Source organism: Pan paniscus, chromosome 11 (genome assembly GCF_029289425.2).
Source record: "Pan paniscus chromosome 11, NHGRI_mPanPan1-v2.0_pri, whole genome shotgun sequence".
In the NCBI taxonomy this organism is placed as follows: domain Eukaryota; kingdom Metazoa; phylum Chordata; class Mammalia; order Primates; family Hominidae; genus Pan; species Pan paniscus.
In genome coordinates, this window is record NC_073260.2 from 45,879,046 (window position 1) to 45,902,635 (window position 23,590).

Genomic DNA, 23,590 nt, shown 5'->3' on the forward strand with positions numbered 1-23,590 from the left:
TCCCCTCCTCCTATTTTTGTCTCAAAAAATTATATACAATGTTCTTTGCCCTGAAGTATCTATGTTTTATATTCCTTTCATTTTAATTTCTTTTTATTTTTTTAATTGAGGTAAAATACACAAAAAATTTACCATTTAAGCCATTTTTAAGTGTACAGTTCAGTGGCATTAAGCACATTCACATTGCTGTGCAGCCATGACCATCATCCATCCACAGAACTCCTTTCATCTTCCCAGACTGAAACTCTGTTCCCCTTACACAACAACTCCCCAGTCTTCCCTACCTCAGCCCCTAGCTATTGGTTCCTTTTAAAATTTTGTAATCCCAGCACTTTGGGAGGCTGAGGCAGGAGGATCACGAGGTCAGGAGATCAAGACCATCCTGGCTAACATGGTGAAACCCCGTCTCTACTAAAAATACAAAAACAAAAAAACTAGCCAGGCGTGGTGGCGGGCACCTGTAGTCCCAGCTACTCGGAAGGGTGAGGCAGGAGAATGGTGTGAACCCAGGACGGAGCTTGCAGTGAGCCGAGATGGCACCACTGCACTCCAGCCTGGGCAACAGAGCAAGACTCCATCTCAAAAAAAAAATTTTTTTTTTTTAATCAGAAAAAGACTGTATTGCAGATACACTGGTTCTCTCAAGATCTTTCCTGGCTTTCCTGGCAGCTAAGACTCTCAGAATTCAACTTCGCCAGGACAGCAAACAATGTTGTTGGTCAGACTATCTGCTATTTCCTCCATCTGGCTTTCTATAACAGAGTTAGTGTTTAGACCCTTCTCATCGTAGGTCCTCTGAACACCTTGCTGGATACAGAGTATGAATTACTAGGTACATACATACATACATAGATTAAATATCAAAACAGAGATCCTGGTTAAGAGTCAAGATAAGAGCGGCTGAGAACTTAACTCTTGGTCAGCTTATTTATTTGTGCTAATTCCTACCTGTGCATTTAGAATGTTTTCAGATCCCTTTTACGCTACTAAATCTATCTATGGTATTTCTGGAAATTTTTTCTCTCCATGTTCTTTTCCATGCAATCAAGCAGATTATGACAATGTCACTTAATGTGCTAATATAGACAGCTATAGGGCCTCAGGGAGTTGTCTAACTTCCCGCAGCCTTCATTTCCTTACCACAGAAGGGTGGGGGCATTATAAATTGTTCTGGAGCCCTCCTAAGGCTGGCTGACCTTGACCCCATCTCCTCTCACTGCCCTTTACAAGCATGGAAGCTGGGGTAAAGCCAGAGCTCCAAAAGGAGAGAAGCAGGCCTCAGCCAGCATGGGCCACCTGCTGTGTCACCCAGGCTGACCACCAACCACCCGGGTCGCACCTCTAGAGCACACACTGACGGCGCCAGCATTGCTCTGGAGCCTTATGCCCTCCATCCCTGTTACTGTATTTACTGATTTAAGTCAAGTTTTTCTAAAACCTAACCCAGTCTGCATCTTTGTGTCTGTCATATTGCTCCTACAAGAACATAAGCTGCTGCTTTTGGACAAGAGCCTTGTCTATTTTATCCATGCTGCATCCCCAAAAAGACCTGCTCTGCTCTGTGCCCTCAGCCTGCACCCTCACACTGCAGCAACCTCTGCTCAGACTCCATCCCCCGTCTCTGCTATCAGGGATTCTAGAGATTTGACTGATGTTCTTCCACTGTCCATCCCAATTGCTGCCATAGCATAGCATTTAAAATACATGTATGCCCAACTCTACCTTAACCAAGTGATCGATGTTAACATCACTAGTAAAAGCAAAAACTAAATTCCCTTAGGGAGCAATGAGAAGACCACCATACCCCTTCTGTGGGGTTCCACCCCAAATGCATCACCTGACTCTAATGGTGAAGAAACATGTGTCCAATAGAAATTGATAATAGTCTACAAAGGAATAAAAAAAACTGTAGCCATGAGCTGGCTACCTGTGTTTGTAAAGAGAAGGTTACTGGAGCATGGCCGTGCCCATTCATTTCTGTCTTGCCGACAGCCATCTCAACAGTGCTGAGGAGATGGCTCAGGTGTTTCCGGGATCACTGCTGAGAAAGGGCCGGCACTCCGCTGCCAGGCCCCAGGCATCAAGAGGAGCAAACAAAAGAGTGGGCTGGGAGACAATGCCACCAGGACCAGCTGCATGCATGGCCTCTTCCCTGTCCGTGCATCACAGTGCTCACACACAGCAGGCCACGAGGCACCAGCCACAGGAGGGGCAGAGTAAATACACCAGATGGGACGGCATTAAGAGTCTGAGCACAAACTTAAACACGAAGCTGAAACGATGTGACCCTAGCCCCCTATAGTGCAACAGCAGCTCATCCTCTGCCATGGCCGCGGGGCTCCAGAGTGCATCCTCACTCAGGGTCCCAGTATGTACCTTAGGTCAAGTATATGGTGGCCTGTCAGTTGCTCTGCTAGATTAAAGGCCATGTGTCACACTAAACTTGGAAGAGAAAAATACAAAAAAAGTAATCAAATTCATTATTGCTAATTTGATCTCACAGAATCCAAAGTCTTAAACTTTCTATGAATATAATATTGTTATTAATAAAAACATGTCTTTAATTGAATTTGCTATCAGAGGAAACCAGAAGCCTCTAAAAACAAAAATAAAGAAGGAATTGGCCAGGTGCGGTGGCTCATGTCTGTAATCCCAGCACTTTGGGAGGCCGAGGTGGGTGGATCACCTGAGGTCAGGAGTTCAAGACCAGCCTGACCAACATGGTGAAACTCCATCTCTAAGAAAAATACAAAAAATTAGCCGGGCGTGGTGGCGCATGCCTGTAATCGAGCTACTTGAGAGGCTGAGGTAGGAGAATCACTTGAACCCAGGAGGCAGAGGTTGCAGTGAGCCATGATCACACCATTGCACTCCAGCGACAAGAGCAAAAAACTCCGTCTCAAAAAAAAAAAAAAAAAAAAGGAGTCTTTCCCATCAGCCAGTCTTCAATGGCAATCACGTTCAGCTGACACACTGTGATTTAAGTCAATCTCCATTTAATTGAATCTTCCTAAATAAGTTATTGGCCTTAACATTTGTTATAAATTTAAGAACCACCAGGAAATAAAAACATGAATAAGCTCTGTCCCTCCCTTCCTAAAGTCAGGTAGTTGGGACCCCAGTGGGAGGGATGGTCAGTCATGCCTGCAAAAGTGGTGCCAGCCCAGAGGGTGAGACAGGCCCCAAAAGAAACAGGGGCAATAGGGACTGCGCCACACAGGGATCCTGACCAAGTAAGGGGCCATGGGGCTTCCCAGCCAAGCCTCTCCTGCCACAGCCAGAAGCTACAAATGCAGCAGGACGCTAGACCGTACCCTATGAACACAGGGAGGGACACTGGACTGTGCCAGCTTGGAAGGACCAGGGTAAATCCACTGTTTTCATTGAGATATAGGAATACACAACAGCAATGTTGGGGTGGATCCCTCATGCTGCACTGGGAGGGCCAGGGCGGCAAAGTTCCCGCAGCACGGAACCTCCGACTCTGAGAGCCTGGCTTCTAAATGCCATCCCCCACTTGGAAGAACTGGGGCTGCTTGGAGAAATGGGGATCCCAGGGCTGAGGCAGGGAGACACAGGAGTAAGCAGAACATCTGTAGAGAAGAAAGGAGGTGCTCAGAGAAGATGACGAAGGCCAGTTTGCAAGGTGACAAAGGGAACATCAAAACAGATGATGGTGCAGTGAGTTGAAGGCCCCTAGAGAAACAGGAGGCTCTGAGTTCATGCTGATAAAAACGTGCTGGCTGTCTGAGGAGTGAAACCTTTACAGGGCCTCTAAGCACTTCCATGTGAGACGGTTACAAAAGGTGAGAGCAGCACCACACGGAGAAGCCACAGTCACCCTGCACCAAACCCTCTGAGCCAGTGTCCTGCCTAACGGGACAGAAGGAGGTGTGCACCCCCAGGGAGGGCATCACTCCTGAAAGCAGAGATGACCTGGAATAGGAACAGGTTCCTTGTCATAAAGGACACTGTTGGGACAACAAGCCTAACAGCTCTGAAGGGTGGAATGGACCACAGCATCACTGCGGATTGATTTTGATGGTTCTTTGGTGGTTATAAAGTAAAATGCCATCAATTGGTAGAAAATCAGTAAAGTATTTAAGTTAAAAAAAAAGGTTTCTGTATTGTACTTGCAACTTTTCTCTATGTTTGAAGTTCTTTTAAAACGAAACCAAACCAAACGAATCAACTCCAAAACCTAATGAAAATCCAGTATGTATCCCAACTCAACTGAACTTCAAAACATCAACAGTATCTACCCATACACCTGAGCTGTGGGCTGTGCGGGCACAGACACAGAGACATCCCAGCAGCAGGACCACACCAGCACCCAGACCTGGGTTTCCAGACACCTTTTTCACAACAAGGAACAAGGGCTGCTCTTTGGAGAGATGGCTGATGCTGGAGCAGGGAAACACAAAGCGTGCCCAAAGCATCTCGTAGGGCAAAAAAGCAAGGAAGCTCTCCTAAAACAAGAGGATGGTGTGTGTCACACGGGCCAACCTAAGACAGCTCCCAAGGATAAGCCGGGACAATGTGCGTAAGGATAAGGCAGAGCTGGATATAACCTTAAGTGAATTGATTATGACCCTATAAAAAGAGGACAGGAGCCCATACTGATACAAATACGGCATGTGCCACACTAATGTGTTGGTCAACAATGGACCACATATATAATGGTATAAGATTATAATACCATATTTTGACTGTACCTTTTTGACATTTAGATACACAAATACTCGCCATGTTTGTATATACTCTATGATGTTTTACACAATGACAAAATCACCTAATGATACATTTCTCAAAATGTATCCCCATCATTAAGCAACGTGTGACTGTAAATGATTAAATAAATGAAGGGGGAAGAAGTGGCACATTTTCCCTACAGAAGAACTCCAAATAATATATAACAAGAATCCCCTCTTATAGCCTTCAAAATCTTCAATATTTAAATAATAAACCATGTTTAAAATCATTATATAATATTTACATACCATACATGCTTATAAAATATACCTATAAACATACTGTATCATATAAATTAAAATATATTTTGCATTTACATAACCTACATTTCTATCACATATATAAATATGGGATGACAATAAATTTCAACATGATTGATCAGGAATAAACTTTACATCCTTTCTAGAACTCATCTGACACCATGGTCATGGCCCCTACACCTGGCGGGGACCCAGGTCCCAGCTCCCATGCATGGCACCCACCGTAAGACGCAGCAGAGCACCATGAGGTGAGTGGGCACGTTGGCAGGGTTGAGCATGGCTGGGGTGTCCGACCTCATGCAGGCCAGGAAGGCCCTCATCCTGCGGTTTTTGTCCTCTACTGCCTTACCCAACCACAGCCTCTTCAGGTTGGGGCAGGTCCACTCCCTGAAGGCAAGAGCTTCAACCAGTTCTGGGGTTTGAGGAGACTTTCCTTTGTAAGCTGCCCATTCTTTAATGATCACTGGTGAAACTACAGGAAAAAAAAGCCAGAGAAGACACATTCATGCATCATTCACCTGCTTTCAGTCTTAACAAAAACAAGCAGCTCTAGTAACTGGTCTGAAGATTCGCCTCTCAGGTAACAATGCATTCTCTCCTTAGCAAAACTACCAATCATCAAGTCCTTGTGGGTATTTTGTTTGTCCCTCTATTCTGTGCAATTAATGGCTCATTCAGATTTTCAGTTAGGCCACAAATAAGTTTCATCCAATCAAATCATGACTTGATTTTCTCATATAACTAGTATGCATAAATCAAGATGTTAGACAAAATCCATTTTAATATTTTATATCTACAAATAGTTTTAGTTATAACAATTAGTGTAATTCACGGAAGTATGTGGTTATCTAATTATTTTAACATGCAAAATCCAATTTGGATAGCTAATCCCTTTCTACATGGATAAATACCCCCATAAATTAGATTTGAGAAATAATTTGCATGCAGTAGCCACTTTACTGAACCTCCCACTTCAACAAATGTAACTGTTAAACTCTATTTTTAAGACTGGCCAGTAAAACACAAGTAGATACAAATATTCCAAGTTTTGAAGTCCCAGATGATGCCAGCACACAGTAATTCTATTCAGCAAGACTTCAGACAGAGTGTAAAGTTATCCAACATTTCGCCTCAAAAAAGACAGGAAGTTCTAAGTTGATGTAACATGGAAACAATACCTTTTATCCACAGATGTTTCACTATTAGTCAATCAATTCTTACAAATACATAAACATGCACATTTTCCCACTTGATTGATTTCCCAATAAATTAAGGAAAAAACAATGACAAGGAAATAAAACAAAAACAATCCATATTGCACAGTAGAATGTTAAAATCTCATCAACTGCACTGAGGTAACAACCCAATAGGGAAATCTGGGTGTGCATTTTATAAGTAACAAGTGGTTCACTTTAGTTGAATAAACACCAGAACCAAAGCGGGGCCTGGTGTTGTCCCTTGCCCAGTGCTGCTACACATGAGCAAAGGCACCGTCCCTGGCTGACACACTCCAGTGCACGGCCCACTCCAAGGCCAGTGTCTGTACGGAGACAGGATGCTATCACAAACTCTAATTTGATCTTCAACATATTCATTCTATCCAAATTACATTAATCTCTCTGGGTTTGTCTTCTCTAAAGTAATACCTAAGGCATTCTGAAGAATCCAAAAGCAGGACAGAGTTAAATGTATTACTGGCTAATCTCCAGTTCCACTCTGAGTCTAAATATAGTCAGGCAATACAATAATCTCTTAAAATGTCATGAAAAACACCAGGAGTTAGACACTTGGATACACAGTTTCTCAGCAACAGAAAAAAAATGCTTAAATACATTTCAATACCTGACAAGTCAGGTAACAGTGTCACGTATAGGAACACGTTGAGTCAAGACCTCATAGGGCTCTGTGACAAGCCCTTCTGGAGCCAACTCCAGATAGTGTTCCCTTACATGAAGCCTGCCGGGCAGAGCTGGGGTACAAGTTAAGGCAGTCACTGAAAATTTTCCTTTTACAAAAATGTTACTGCTCTCATTAGGCAAATGTCTTTCATTTACATTTGAATATCTTAGTGTTTAGATGTTAAAGGAATATTTCAAACACTCCAAATGCTTAAAGTCCATCAAGTCAAAACAGACATACATGTATATATAAATACATGCTTATTTGTTTTTATTCAATACTTTTAGGTATAGATATAAAACCAATAAGGTCTCCATCACGAAGCATACCCTGTCGTTGGACGCACAATCTAAGGCACTGCCCCCACCCCGATCCTGTGGATCTCCAGCACAGCACAGCTTCCAGAAGCTTTCCCAGAAGTAGACTCGGAACATACAGGATCATCTCCACAACCACCACTACCATGCACAGGCCTTCCTGTGAGCCGACCTGCCTTCCCTCCTGTGATCCAACACCAAGGCTGCTCCACCCCAAGAGAAAACAGGCAAGGGGAGCTTCCAGAATGAGTTGTTCGCCAATATGCTATGTTGCTATCAGATTACTCTACATAACCACACCTCGCAAACACATAGGACACACACATCACACATTTCATACCATGCACACATCACATACTTCACACAACATATCCCCCAACAAACCCCACCACACACACCCCCCCACCACACACATACCACAATACACACACTGAAACATACCCCACACACAGAGCATGGGTTTAGGTTGTGCATGTCAGGAGTCCCCTAGGGGTTTTAAAGAGAGGCATTCTTACTAAATTGGCCTTTAACTTTGTCATTTTTTTCTTTCCCTTTCATCGGCTCTGTTCTCGCCTCTCTTTAATCATTTTAGCAATCATTCATGTTTTGTTTTCATTCTATAAAAAAAAATTATTGGTAGAAGATTTTCCTTCTCAATTTCAAAACCTTTAGGCCTCTGCAGAGTTCGTCCTGCAAGGCCCTAGGTCGCAGAGTGAAGAGGAGGTCACAGGCACTAGTCCTAATGCATGGTATCCTCAGAAATATGCACTCCAGCTGCAGGCTCTGACAACTCTCCACATTAGAGCTCGGAGGGCCTCCCATGTACCTGAATGAGCCTGGCCTGGTGCTGTGTCTCAAGACTCGACACAGCCCAGAAAGAAACAGGTGAACACACTCCTGAGAGCCGAAACTGGACTCTTGCTGATGGACTCATGGCAATACTCCAGCCAAAGGCTGCTCCGAGTCCTAGAAGGGCTCGGAACTGTCCCGGGTAAGCCTGTCGACACAGTAGGGACAGAGAGGGGTTAGTGTCCTCTTTCACAGCACTAAGCATGTTGTTGCCCACGTGCAACAGTTATGACAAGAACAGCAAGTCCAATTCAGGAAATACATGTCTTTATCAAAGAAAATAGATGTGACTGACACAAAGGCTTGCTCCAGAAGCAAAGGCGCTCATCTCTAATAGTTACAGATCTTTTGAGTATTCCACCAGAGAATAGAGGTGGAACCTTAGGCCAATCAGTTAATAAGTATTTAAGGAACATCTACTGTGTGCCAGGTAGGGCTGGGATAAGAGGGAAGCAGGCAATCTGCACAGGCATGTGCCTGAGAGGGAGGGTCTCCTTGGGTTCTCAGACCTGGGCCTAGATCCAGGGACTAAGATGAGAGGTGACACCTAACTCTGCAACACAGTCCTGATGATTAAACATGAAAAGCACCTAGCACCCCTCATTATGTAGAGATGATGAGATGAACTCACATTTTACACATCACTTACATTAAATTAATTACAAATTAGTGCTTATGAAGAATTCCAAGGGACATCCAATTTTCGGGTTGAAACAGCAGCCTCAAGAGTGGAAGAAGTTGAGGAAAGAAAAATGCTTGGCTCTGATTTACAAGCCCCTGCAAAGGGGCAGCTGGAGGGTAGCCTCTAGAGATGAGAATGTCTGCTGCTCTTCTCTCTCTGGGCTGCTGCTTTCTTCCAAAGAGTCACTGTTGCCCAGGAGGAAGGACTTCTCAGCCCTCACGGTATTATTCAATCCATAGGAAATAAGCAAATACAAAGTAGCCAGCTCACAGAAAGTAATCTGAGTTTTTACAGAAACCTGGGGGTATGTGGGCTTGCCCATGGCACTGGGCTCCAGCACATCCTGGGTGGGTACCATCTGGGACTTAGAGCATGGTAGCATAAAATGAACTCTGTACTGGTAGTTTTGAAGAGCAACATGTTCCTGCTGCGTCTTATTAAAACAGTAAGAGATTCCTGGAGGTCAGCTCATCTAACTGAAGACCTCTGAATAAACCTTGTGTATCACCACCAACAAATATTAATCTCCTCTTTTTGCTGTCAGAAAAAGTTACTACTTCAGGAAGTAGCCTACTTCTGAAAGACTGAATATTAAACTGTCTTCCTTAACTTACACTAAACCAAATTTTTACACTGGCAAAAACAACTCTAGGGCTGCCAGGCGCGGTGGCTCACGCCTGTAATCCCAGCACTTTGGGAGGTCGAGGTGGGCAGATCACGAGGTCAGGAGATCGAGACCATCCTGGCTGACACGGTGAAACCCCGTCTCTACTAAAAATACAAAAAATTAGCCGGGCATGGTGGCAGGGGCCTGTAGTCCCAGCTACTGGGGAGGCTGAGGCAGGAGAATGGTGCCAACCCAGGAGGCGGAGCTTGCAGTGAGCCGAGATTGCGCCACTGCACTCCAGCCTGGGCGACAGAGTGAGACTCCGTCTCAAAAAAAAAAACAACTCTAGGGCAGACATGTTACTGGAGGCTAAATTTATAATGCATTTTCCTTACAGAAAGCACCCCTTCAAAATACAATTTGGGGCCATAAAATACTATCGTACTTAAGCTGTCAGTAAAAAACTCAATGTTTTCCATCAGGTGTTAGTCATCTTCTTTTAGTAGCACATTTAACATGACAACTAAGCCACCTTGGAAATCTGTTATAATGCTGACTTTGGGATCCATCCCAGCCCAGGAATAATATACATGGTTCATTTTGTAAGCCAATCCCAACTTACTGGAGTGGCCGCCTGTAAGACCGTATTATAAAGTATGTCTCTAAGCTCAGTGCCACAGCTTGACCATTAATTAGCAATGCCCACTAAGGGCGCAGGAGAGAGAACTGCAGCATGCATGCACGCGTGTTCATAGGTGAGGAAGAGATGCGGGCAGATGAATGGCCTCCAAGATGGTGGCCGACTAGACTTCTGGTTGTGTGTATTTAGGGAGCAGCTACTATTATACTTGACGAGCTTTCCTCGGGTTGTTATGATCATAAACAACAATAAAAACCTCCAATTCATTTATATCAGGACAGAAACAGAAAAATGGATACAACGAAGACTGTTTTTTTTCCTTCTGATAGAAAAACTGCCCCCTAATTTTTAAGCAGCCCCAGCGTGTAGGTAGCAGGTTGGGTTCTCCTCCTCAGGCTGATACGTCTGTAAGCACCCTCTGTAATTCTCAAAGGTAAAAGGCTGTGGATATTTTCTTAAACCGTTGATATTTGAGGATGGAGCAGCCCACAGTCCACAAAAATATAAATGCTTAGTAAGGCACAGGACATGTAGCAGAACACAGTATTACAGACATGTAGATAAATGCTGTTCATATTCCTCATTCCATGTATGTTATTCCTAATATATTAGAAACTCAAAAGCTCAAGGATTGGCAAGTAACACTGGTTAAAAAAAAAAAAAAGAGTACAAGGACTTATGAAATGAATATTAATCCAAAAGAGTAATATCACAGATTGGCCTGTCACATCATTTGCCTTCCTAAGCAATCATCTGTTGTGCTAGGTCTACTCAAAGTTCTGTGAAAAAAACCTCAATGCTGCTCCTAGAAAGCTCTGTAGAATAAAGAAATTCAGATAGACTTATTAACACCCTTCATAGAAATCATGGGGAAAATGTTTACAATACCAATTTTCACAATATTAAATCAGCACCATAATATTGATTATTCTGTTTCATAGTATAATCCACAGTGAGCAGACTTAGTTTACTTTTTATTAGCAATTCCAATTATTAGCACAAATAAAAACATTTCTGAAGCAAACTATACCAGGAAAAATGCTCCTTTCGGCTTTTCTTGGTGGTTTAAAAATACAGGAATCAATATAGGAAAATCTTTCATAAAAATAGTACTCACCTATAAACTTGCTCCCTCATTCCACATATTTATTTCATGTGTGTATAATTTTTATCTGTCTGCTTCTTATAAGCCTGTTTCTCTTACTTACTTAATTTTGAGGTATTAGGGAAGACTTTTGTAGGAAATGGGAGGCAAGAAACAAAAGCCAATTTTATTAAGATGACGTTAATTTTAAAAATGTGCAAATCACTGAGCTTTACTTTCTGAACTTTGCGCTCTTCAATTATAGCTGGGTATTCTTATTACCCTACAATCTTTTAAAATGTAGGCCTTTTACTCTGTCTCATTTGCCCTCAAACCACTGCAGCCTCTCCCACTGACCCCTGGAAAGAAAGAACCCCAGTGACTGAGAGCGACCAAGAGGCACCCTGAAGGAGGAAAAGCCATTGAGGCATATAACCACCTCCACCACAGGAACGAGTAGAAGAAACTCGCCACAGCATCTGTATTTTTGCAAGGTGCAGGCTTCAAAGCCAGGAGTTCTTGCGTCAGACCCCGGACTCATCTCCAGGCCCAACCTTTATTCCAGCATCAACAGAAAAGGTCTCTGGGTTCCACCCTCCCTACCAGCAGGTGCCTCTATCACCGTGGATCACGTCTGCAGGAATCTGCATGCCCCTGGGTGTTAATAGTTCTCTTCTACGTGCACCACTGGGAGGGCTTAGAATTTCAAGGCATATACTGCCATGATAAGCAAATATTCTTCTGAATTTCCTAAAAGTGAAATTATAGAACTTAGGGATGGAAAGAAAGGCGTGGAAAATAAACTGCCAGCACAGAATACAACGTGACTTTCAAAAGAATTTTTTTTCTTTTTCTTTTTTTGCTATCACCTAGTTCAGGAGCAGAAGGGTTAGAAATTTTTAAAGGTCTCATATCCTACTTTCGCCATATAGTGACTTTAAAAATGAAAGTTTGGTAAATCACAGGAAAGCTAGCTGTAAATTATGAACACTTGACCATATGCCTTAATCACTGACTAGGTTTCCAAATGAATATACATGTCTTAAATCTGCTGAGAGTTAAATATTTTTAAGAAACCCTTAAGACTTCAACATGCTTGCCTTTTGAATAGTTCTCTCTGATAATAAGGCCATCTTGGGACATTCTTTATTGTTACAGTGACCATTAACAGGAATATATAGCTGCGCAGATAAGGTTCTGAAGCTATTTTAGGTCACAGATTTTCCATTCAGAAAGGCCACACCAGCTGCTGGAGCAGCAGGCTCTCACTGGAGCCCATATGCAGAGGGCTGGGTTGCCAGATCACATCAGAAAGCCAAGGAAGCAGGGTTGGAGGAGAACAATCCTTCACAGGGACATGGCCTCCCAGGACTCTTTCTTTGGCTTATGGATCTTCTTCCAGTATGCCAATAATTTCATTCAACCTCCATGTGGTCCAAGAGTGGCCATAGATTAGACAGCAAATTTCAACAAGATCTAAATACAATCATTGTTCCATCTTCTCAATCAAGAACTCCTGAGAAACTTTTCAATGTCAGCTTCATTGTGGCACAATGAGACATTTTCCTATCCTATTTAGAGTGTCAAGAAGCTATAGCACTCTCCTTAGTACAAATATGTGTTACCAATTAATAGATATTTCAAGTAATGAAGTTTAAATCAATGGCCTGAGCAGGGTCAGTATTTAGTCAGCTAAAATCTAATAAACAGGTTATATGGAAGGCATTTTAATGCATGCAATGTTCATGAACATAGATCACACTGTGCACATTACTCAATTCTCAAACAAGGTTGGTTTTGAGCAAGTTGAGAGCATTGAGGCTTAACAATCACAAGATATTCTCAAAACAAAAATTTCCCTTCTGGAGAGCTGGTGTTCCAATTACAGTGATAATCATGGATATATCACTGACATAAAAAACTTTTTTATAGGCTTGTTTCCCCCTCTTGAATGTAACTAACGCATGAAACAAGTTCAATTTTATCAGCTCCCTATAAAGACCTAGATTCCAAAGCTGCTTACAAAAATCTCACCCACTGAAATTATAGTACTGAGTAAGGTCTCTCAAATTCTAAACTCAGGTCAAATCTACACATCTTTTCCATTCAGAAATAAATATGTATTTGTCATAGCACATTAACAATGCATTTTTCTAAACACTTAAATTCTACGGTCTTAACTGTCTAGGCAAAGGTCATCTGCACCTGCCCTATCTTTGACACGTAAAGGCTTCATTTCTGTTTTGGTTCAGTCCATACATCGCTATCCAACTCATCTTTCTAAACAGAAACATCATTTGTACCAAACCTTCAATGGCTCCCCATCTCTACAGAATATCAAAATCAAAGTTCATAAATCACTTGAGCAGAAAAGACTGCAATTTGTTTAGCACTGACCTTTCAAAGCATCTCAGCACTTACGCACACCCTCACACAACAGAGTTTAATTTTCTGATGCACCAAACCGGGTCTTCATCTCCAATAAGTTGTGTGTACCTAAACCAATTATTCATTCTTTCACTGCCTGCTGCACACTGCTCTAAGAGTAATACACACAATAGCAAAAGACATAAATGTTTATGAAATCCTTTTAAAATCTCATTTACCATTGAAGAAGTACTAAACTACCATAGGCAAAGAAGTACTAAACTACAGTGGAGAAAATACCCATGCTCCATGATCAACTAATAAGTGCAGCTGGCTGGGCCTCTGTCCTTTTCCTCAGTGCTAGTTGACTCCCTTTCCCAAACCAAATCTGAGGTATCCTTATCCCCAATCCTTCCTGCCTTCACCAACAAAGGTGGCCCCAAAGTATGGACTTCTGCCTCTGCTTCTCCTTCCCACCTAAGTCTACTAATACAAACTCTATCAGGACTGTCTAATTTTTTCCTATTCTCTCTGATAAACTCACCTCTCCCCCACTAAATCCTCCCCATTGGCCAAAAAAATAACGTAACAATAACCAAACTCTTCAGTCTCCCATCCTTAGAAAGAAGGAGAAGAGGAGAGGAGGGAAGGGAGTTCCTGTAAGTTCTCACTTTGAAGATACAGCATTCCCTTGTCCATCTCAGCCACGTCTCAAGAGAAGACCCAGTGCCACCTGCTGCCACCATCCTGTTTTGTGTTCTCCTGTGTCCCTTTCCTCCTCCACCTACATCAATGGCACCCCCATTCGCTTGAGTCATTTCAGACTTCCCCAACCCTTCTTGTCTTTTCTTCCTTTGGAAGAAAAGGAGCCACAGGATGGCTCCATTCCTGTGACCTCTGATTCCAGCTGGAGTTGGTGTGCTCAGAGAAGGTTGGGGCAGTCTGACACCATGAAAGCTGTGGCCTGCCCTGGCTTCCACAATCCCCACCTCCCCTCCTGCCCCCCACCACCTACGTGCTCTGCATATTCTGGCCCTTCTGAGAGCCCTCTCTACTGTGCATTAACAGGACAGCCTCTCCCAGGCCCAGCCGGAGACCTCCCAACCTAGACCAAGACAGCTGATGGGGAGCTAGCATGAGAAGCACCATCAGCCGTGCGTGCTGCAGACATGCAGCAGGCACGAGGTCAAGACTCCACTTCCTGGGCATGTTTGGTACCGCAGCACACCAATGATGCCAAATGGCCCAACACTGGAGGGGTAGGGGACTGTCACATCTGACTCCACGGGACAGCACAGAAGCCACAAAGCCTGTTCCTATTCAACCTGAGGTGATCATTGGAAATGCCTGAAGGAGTTTGCTATGTAAAGGTAACTCTGTTTTTAGAACACACAAGCAAATAAAAAAGAATACCTTCTACCATGAAGCCAGTGCAGTGCTCTGAAACTGAGGACAAAGGAGCTGCAACACCCAGGATGTCACAGGATTTGGGACTAGACAGAGCCTGCAACACAGGCATGCTAAGCCCAGGAGAGAGGAACAACTGAAAAAAGGGGGTCTGAGGGCCTGGTCAGCCTGCAGAAGTGAAGGGTAGAGACAGGCCAGGACAAGTGACCAGCCATGTGCAAAGTAAGAAATGCCATTCTTTTGTGAGCAAATGGATCACACAATGTGAGAAAAGAATGAAAACAGGTACATTGAAGAATGTCCTGAACCTTTGAGAAGAATGTCATTTACAGTGTTCATTGTTCCACATGGTATCTCCAGCCACTGAAGACACAGAGGGTGGAGATGCTCACAGCCCTGCAGAGCGAGCATCACCTCCTGCCAGTGACAGTCACACCAGCAGCTCAGCAATCACTCTCAGGACAACTATCACCAATGAAGGGTAGTGAGAACTGCTTCACTTTAAAGCCTTACAGATTGCAAGTTTGTCATAGTAATTGCAAACAGAAATATTTTAAATCTAATGAACTTAGGTTAAAGTTCCAAAGCTCAGCACTGCACACAGTCAGTGCTGACAAGGAGCTTCACCATCTCAGGAGGACTGCATTGACCCACCACACAAACAAATAGTCTGTAACTAATTATCCATGGCTCAAAGAATGATCTAGTAATTTACAATTTCCACAATTCATAATATTCTCAGACTGTATGTCTGAGGATTCTTTTCTGTATTTCCAACTAAATATACAGTTACTTTTACATTCCTTACATTAGGAGATAAAATTACCTAGAACAGAAAGGCATCATTTTCTCCAAGTATTACACAGGCCCACTAGAAGATAAAGAAAAATGCTTTGACCTCATCTTTAACCAACTTTTCAAACAATCCTTTTCAGTGTTTCCACCTGCACCCCCCACTCCCAGAGTTGATCAGCTGGAAGTGCACAGGTCTCAGAGGATTCCGAGACAAATCATCACAATCCTGCGACGATCCGTGAGTCCCACGACCTTCGCTACAGCTGCAGAGCCATGCGTGGTGGCACTCCAACAGCACAAACATGGCCAACCAGAGACCTGCTGGAAGTTTTCTCCAGGACCCTGGCCTTCTGGAGAGAGCAGATCTGTGCTTCATGAAAACCAGAGCACAGAAACACACTCGTCCTGATTACCAAGACGTGGTAATTACAGAGAGTGGCGGCAATTCAAGTCTGCTTTCAGATCAACATTCACTTTAAAGTGTAAACCTGTTTTATTATTTTACTGAATAAACATCATTATTGGAATGTTAATGAGGAAGAAAGTCTGTGGCTTCTCCTCCTTTTCTAAGAGCCTTTACCCTGGCCTACTGCCCCGATGATGGGCCCACCTCCTTTACACAGAGGCACTCGGGGTCAACTCAGTCATGATTCTTCTAAGGCTTTAGAAAATGCACAAGAGATTACGAGGTACCGAGGAAAACAAACAATGGATTGTTACAGTACATACATTCTGGTGGAAGTCTGTTCTTTCTAAAAGCAAGTCTCTCAGTTTTCTTTCTGCTTTCTGCCAAACTAAACAGGACTCCGTAAACATACTGACGAACTGGCCTATAGAGCAGAGCGGCCGGAGGCAGGTCCTTGTTGGCTTCATCTTCAATAGAAACAGCAATTTTGATTTCACCCTTTGCATGGAAGAAAGCAGAATAACATTGCACATTTTTCATGTTGAATTTACAATACACTCACAGAAATATACTGTATTATCTCCAGTTAATGACATTGCAATTCCATTCCAAATCAACTGCTTAACAACTTGCCTAAATAAAGATGTTTAGGAAGAGTTCATTTGGCAGGCTGTGGCCAAAGCATATGCTCAAAGAATCAAAATAAAATCTACATCATTTTATGTTTAATCCAAAACCAAGAACAAAAGAAAACCATGTAGATGTTCCAAAGTCTTTGAAACAATCCAGACAGATAACATCAGACAAGAAACAGAATAGAAAAGACTGAGAACTCGCAACTTTTATTTAGAGAGTTGGGATGGTCACATGCAATATAATTGAAAATTTTCAATTACCTACATGCAAACTAAAGAACTGAGTATCCTGAAAATATAATGGTCAATTTTCTTTGCTAAGTTCTTCCATGGCAAATTACCACCTCGTGTGTTAGGCTTCTGCCATAGTGTGGCAGGTGCTCAAGAAATGTGTCTCAGTACAGTGGCTAGGACACGCATAGCCACTAGGGCAGAAACCAAAAGCACTCTACCTTTTTCATGTCCCAGGGCCAATACGGCAAGAACTGCATCTGACTCAAGAATGTGCTGCCAAGAGACAAATGACTGACTGTGGCCTTTGGCAGCTAAGATTGTTGCCAAAATTAATCTGTCTCAGGGATCTTACAGCATCAAGATATATCTCAAGATATCATGCAACAAATTTTATTTAATTATACTCAGAGCACAACAATGCATTTATGACCTCAATGTCTATGAAGTTCTTTGATATATATGCTTTAAATAATAATTTTGTAATATTTGCTGTTTCTTTCATTAACATAAGTTTAATTTAAAAACTGGTCTTTCCCCTTACCCTCCATACTTTCATATTCATTAATCCAGTAGCTACATGTGTTCTAACACTCTCATCTAGGGAATATTTATCTCAATAATATGATGCTTTGCAAATTCTCTTCATTACCGTAAAGATGCATCTCACTGTAAATGTCTTAGCCTGGGCAATTTAATACCAGAGCCATTCAGCTTATAGGATAAACTGAAAAAACTTAAGTAGCATTTTAAAATGTGAAAAGACAATTTTCTCAACCATGGTCATTTTATCAGTATTTGCCCTTGAAATTCATAAGAAATAAGAAAGCATGTTGGTACAACTTGCAACCCTCATATAGATCTAACCGACTATCCACGCATCAGATCCAGCAGTGTGGACATAACAGGTAGCTCCTGGGGACCTTACATTTCAAACAGCCCCACGAGGAATGAGTGTTGTTTCTTTACACCTTATTTTGAAAGATGTCTTCCCAAAACTTTGGTTCCTTAAACTTAGCAAAATGTTTTCCCCACAACAATTACTTTTCACTTACCCTTTATAATTTATGTTGAACCTGAAAAATAAAATGTTCACCTTACAACCATAATCTGAAAAGTGATACTATAAATGCATACCCATATCAAATAATAGATGAGATCTGGAGGCATTACAACTAAAAAATAAATTAAAGGATCTGAGCAAATAGTACTGGCTACATGTTTTCCATGTCCTTTAATTAATAAAAGTAAGCAATATTTGGATTAGTCAGTTAACAGTTGAAGTCCACTCCACCTCAGGAGTATTTGAGAACAGGAGTTCATTATTGCATTTATTGACTCCATTTTACAAACCACAGATGGGTTGTAGAGAATAGACAGAAAAGTCTGGTTATATATGGTTATATAGGTATTCATGTTAATAATACATGATAGCAATAAACCAGTTCTGCAGGATTAATCTAGTAACTGAGGTAACTTGTTAAATTGTGGGGCTAAGATTAGAAGTGCCAACATAAAGACTACAAATCACTGAGGAAATTTAAATACACATAGATACATTTGAGACACCAAGATTAAAAAATAATTGATGCCACACTATATGTATATATTTAAGCATACATTAAGACACTAATAAAGTGAAATTATGACACTGTATAAAATGATACTTTCATTTTCTGACTATGCGCATGTTAACAAAATGCTGTATTATATTTTTTGTTCTTAGCACTATTAAAACTGCACTCAATGAGGTCATGAACAAGTCAAAACACATGAAGCACTATGAGCCATTCAAAGGGGGAAACATTATTTTCTAAGCACAAATGATAAAGGAACCAGATATTGTATCTGACATCAGAACTAAACCTGACATTACAGCACAAATATGGTTTAAGAAAATTCTGAAATTGAAGTAAAAAGAATAAAATTACAAGTCATAAAATAATGTGATGCATTATTTCATTAGAAGTATAAAATATTCTATACTAAGTTGAAGGAAAAAAGTGAGACTTTTCACAAGTTATTTTAAAACTGTATTTACAGTTATAAATGTTCATCTTTCATTCAATGTTTAGAAAGGGGAAAGTGAACTTTGTTTCAAGTAGATTAGTAAGACAGAAAAATGGTTCAAAAAAGGACAAAAGGACAAAACACCCATAGGAATGGCCACTCATCAAATAACAGAAGCCACTCCAGGGCCCCTTTGATAATACCTTCGTCAGGACATGGAAGATGTAGGGGTACATCAGCCCCTTCTTGTGCCTGTGCTCGGCCACTCTCAGCACCTCAGGTGCGACGGGGGGCAGGGGAGGTGTAGTGATGTCCATGTGGTTCCTGGTGGGCATCGACAGGAGGCACGGGATTGGCTGGACAGTGCCCATCTGGCTTCCCTTGCCTTCGGCTAGTTGGCTTCCTGAAGAGGCAGTGGACGAGCCTTCTGCCTACAGTGCAGAGAGCAGAAGGGAGGAAAACGAGTGTATGTCATGTTTTCATTCATTTAAACTATGGTAGGTGCCTGTTCACCTGCCAGACACGGAGGGGACAAAGATGAGTCCTGTCTTAGAGAGACCAGATTTGGTGCCACCCTAAAGACAGAGGAAACAGAGAGCACTCTGATCCAGTCCTCTCCTTGAACAGCTTCCCACACTGAAACAGCATCAACATCTACTGTGCCACAGGAGAGCGGGCCTGTTGCTCCCTGCTGTTCTGTGTCACCCTGCAGTCCCTCTGCAGATACGGCAGGGTGCTGGGAGGCAGGAGCCTTGCTATCTTGTTTGGCTCTCACTTGTCCATCATCCATGTGGTCCATTCCTGTGTTTCTGTTTTCTCGAGACTTTGCCTAAGATCTCTATACAAACAGGAAAACTAACACTCCAAGAGGCTGTGCAGTCTGAACACAGTTACACAACCCTAACACATAGAAACGGAATTCTAATCCAGGGCTGACTCCATGCCACAGCTGGTACTTAAAGAACAAACAAAAACCCAAACTCAAGCATTCTCTGTAGTCATTATAAAGCCCTAAGTTAATTATACACAAGCAAAAATTAAACCAAAAGCCCCAAAAACCTGCTAAGCCACAGCATAATCCCATTAAAAACAATGTCTCAGATCTATGGATAATGACATAGAAAGAGGTCCATGATACACTGTTCGGTGAAAACACCCATTCTGTAACAACTAAGCCCCCCAAACATGGAGCGTATGGACATACACAGGAAAGAGTCTGGTCCCCAAATTATTACCACAGTGATGGACTGCTGCGAGGCAGTAGAACTAAGGAAAGGAAAAAGGAAGGAGACACTTTAGCAGTCTGAATTGTCTGAATAGTTGCCTAAGAGCAATGATTATTTGTATAATAAACTTTATCAGAATAATGTTGAAAATAAGAACTGCTTATTGATTGATTTAATGCCACCCTAAAGACATATACATTTTTCTGTTTTGAAACAAAGTATACTCTTTACAATGGTGTGTAATTAAGTCCTTAATTTTATTTTTTAAAACACAAAGTGCCAAAATTAGTCTTAAGAAGAATAACTCATAGATAATTCACTGGTGTTTTCTACACTTTCCATTCCATAAGAATACAGATGTAGAACAACTCAAAATGCTTTGGAAGGTGCTTTGAAAATAATATGTATCCACAAAGGATTTTTGTTGCTTATTTGCAGAACAATCATTTAATAGTACGACTTCTTTAGACAAACGTCTGATATTCAGGCAACCCTGCATATTAACCACCAAAACCTTCAGGCAGGAAACTGGCTCCTTCTTGGTAATCACATGTGGCAGACGTACATGGCTTTGCAAATTAAAAAGATATTTTTAGATATCACTATTAACAGGTAGAAGTAGAAGAAAAGCAGGGAGACAGGGCGTGGTGGCTCACGTCTGTAATCCCAGCACTTTGGGAGGCTGAGGAGGGCAGATCACTTGAGGTCAAGGGTTCGAGACTAGCCTGGCCATCATGGCGACACCCCGTCTCTACTAAAAATACAAAAATTAGCCAGGCATGGTAGTGCACGCCTATAATCTCAGCTACCAGGGAGGCTGAGCCAGGAGAATTGCTTGAACCCAGGGGGCAGAGGTTTCAGTGAGCTGAGATCACGCCACTGTACTCCAGCCTGGGTGACAGAGCAAGACTCCATCTCAAAAAAAAAAAAAAAAAAAATTAAATACAAAAATTTTTTTAAAAAGAAAAAGAAAAAAGGGGGGTGGGGGAGTTAAATTTAGCATCCCCAGTGCCTTTTCAGTGAATTTTCACAAAAACCTACAACAAATGTGGGCTCAGGAAGGTCCTAAGCACCTTGTCCAAGATGACGCAGTGAGCAAACAAGGAAATGCATCAGGTGCCTGCCATGCAGAAAGACTAGCCGGCTTGGGCATAGCTCTGAACTCTTCCTTTCCCGCTTATCCCCTTTGTAAAGGTTTACATGACCCAATTAAAAGAGAGAGAGATTATTTTTCACTATTTGATCACTAATACAGTGTGCTAATACAAAATGAGTCAGAACTCAAAAACTAAAAGGCATAGACTTTCTACCTTTGTTTGGTCTCCTGGGTCTCCTCGTGCCTGAGGCTCTGAGTGGCTTCCCGTCTTCTCCCAGCCAATCTTGTTCCCGCTGATATGGCTAAACATAAAATGAACATGATTACTGTCCAATCACTTTCACAAACCAGCTGACAATGATAAGAAGGGCCTCAGCTAAGTCTTCAGGCTCATAATAACAATACTTTTAAAATAAACACAACATCGAGAAATAACTCTATTATACTAATATTTCTTCCTGCTTCAAAAGGGTAGGTGATAACCACATACTATGGAAAAGAAACTATCGAACACCTAACTTAGAGGAGTCACCAGGCAGTTCAGAGATGGTCTGTGATTTGCTTAGCGCTACAGAGGATGCAGAGGAAACAAAGGCAAGCCTTGCCTTGGAGGATCTTTCCATCGTCACAGCAAGACAAAGATCAGCATTTAATTGGCAATTATGAGGTAGTAGAAGACTTAAATGTTATCTGGATCGAATACTACACATAAGTTATAAATAAATGTAAGGCGACAATACACCACACAGGGCACTCCAGCCTATTCATGTGGAGGGGGCATTAGAGCTAACACTGGAGGTGACTCGAACTGGAAAATCTGAAAGACAGGGAAGGTACACTCTAGGCAAAGCGAGATGGCACAAACTTGGTGGGTTCACAGAACAGGGAGTTCATGGGAACTTATTTGGAGGATGGCTTTATTTAACAAAGTAGTGAAAAAAAAGGGGGATAAGGAAAAAGAGATGAGAAGATCACAGAGCATCTCAAATTACAGAATGAGAGATAACTGTGCTGTTACCCATTAACAGTCTGGGAATACAATTTCGTGGGTTTAATGAGCATTTAAAAAAACTGAAACAGGACAGACCAGAATGCATGGTGTGAATAAGCATTATTTCCTAAAGTCTTTGTTCACTTGTAGTATATGGGTTTACCATAGTCCTCAGGCGAATGTGAAATGCACTGTCTACAGGTAGCAGAGGATGTGCAGGGGCTTGAGCAGGGCCAGCGGGATGCAGCACCACACTGGAACCTCAGTGTACAGTGTGACCCTGAGGCAGGGATGGCTGTGGTGCTCCATGCACTCACCCTTCGACTATAAGGTTCCATGCCCAAACTACCTTCTGAAAACCAGTGCTGGCCATAGGACATGCCAGCATGGGTCAACTGGCCTGCCTTTGTAACTGACTCACATGACAGATGGAGAGGTTTTAAGACCAGATAATTCTCCTATCTTCCAATCAACTTCATTGTAGTTCTGTCTTTTAAAAAAAAGGGGAAAAAAAAGCTGCAAAAAGATTCCGCTGTCACACAATGGACTGTCCAGCCAAGGATACTGCATGCACGCCATGAAAAGTTCGCCCACCCTGTTCAGGTTTCCCGGTCTTCATGGAGCTTGGAGAAACCACTGCTCATGCACAATCTCTGCCTGCAACTTAACAAAACTATAGGAAACCCCAGCAGTGGCTCAGACACGTCAAAAACCATTGCAGGCATCCGCAGAGTAGTGGTCTGTCCCACTGAGAAAGCAGCCACTGAGGGCACAATGTGAGCAGACAATGGATAGCGGCTCAGGAGGTGGATGAGCATGTGCTGATAGAGATGCATGAGTCAGCAAGCTGGGAGATGCAGGGGGCAAAAAATTACTAAATCCTGGCCTAGAAGTACATGGCAACATTGGCACAACTCTTGCTTATCTTCCATAGCATGTAAAGAACAATAAGTGTTATCAAACTGTTGTTAAGCTTAAAGGCTCATGTGGAATGCTTATTAACCACGCAGACCCACAAGCACCCATCCCCAGGGTATCTGTCCCTAGAGTGTCTGGGGCTCTTGGAGGGTAAGAGGATCTAGAGGATCATGCACCTAGGATGGTGGGGCAGGGGAGGCCAAGTGTTAGGAAAGTGCCAAGCAAGGAGGGGACACACCTGTCTACTAAAACTGGAGAGCCGAGGCACCATGCCAGCGCCACCTGAGATCACACAGACCCTACACTTGCAAGCCTTAGTGTTGTTCTATGTAGATTATCAATCTAAAAATAAATGTCATAATCTGGATGCCCATATAACCTTCTAACAATCATACTGTAAAATCTAAAATTCTGCCTG

At 42.3% G+C, this 23,590-nt stretch overlaps 1 protein-coding gene across 9 annotated transcripts in view; it reads right to left on the minus strand.

The window, feature by feature from the left end:
• FAM120A (family with sequence similarity 120 member A) overlaps nt 1-23,590 on the minus strand; it is a 113,987-nt gene that overhangs the window by 17,389 nt on the left and 73,008 nt on the right. For all 9 annotated transcript variants that reach the window (XM_034967765.3, XM_055091743.2, XM_034967759.3 and 6 more), the window contains 4 exons: nt 21,478-21,565; nt 19,145-19,372; nt 16,389-16,563; nt 5,235-5,484 (listed from right to left, as the gene is read on the minus strand). In XM_034967765.3, the coding sequence (XP_034823656.1) occupies nt 5,235-5,484; nt 16,389-16,563; nt 19,145-19,372; nt 21,478-21,565 (741 nt within the window). The remainder of the gene's footprint in view (nt 1-5,234; nt 5,485-16,388; nt 16,564-19,144; nt 19,373-21,477; nt 21,566-23,590) is intronic.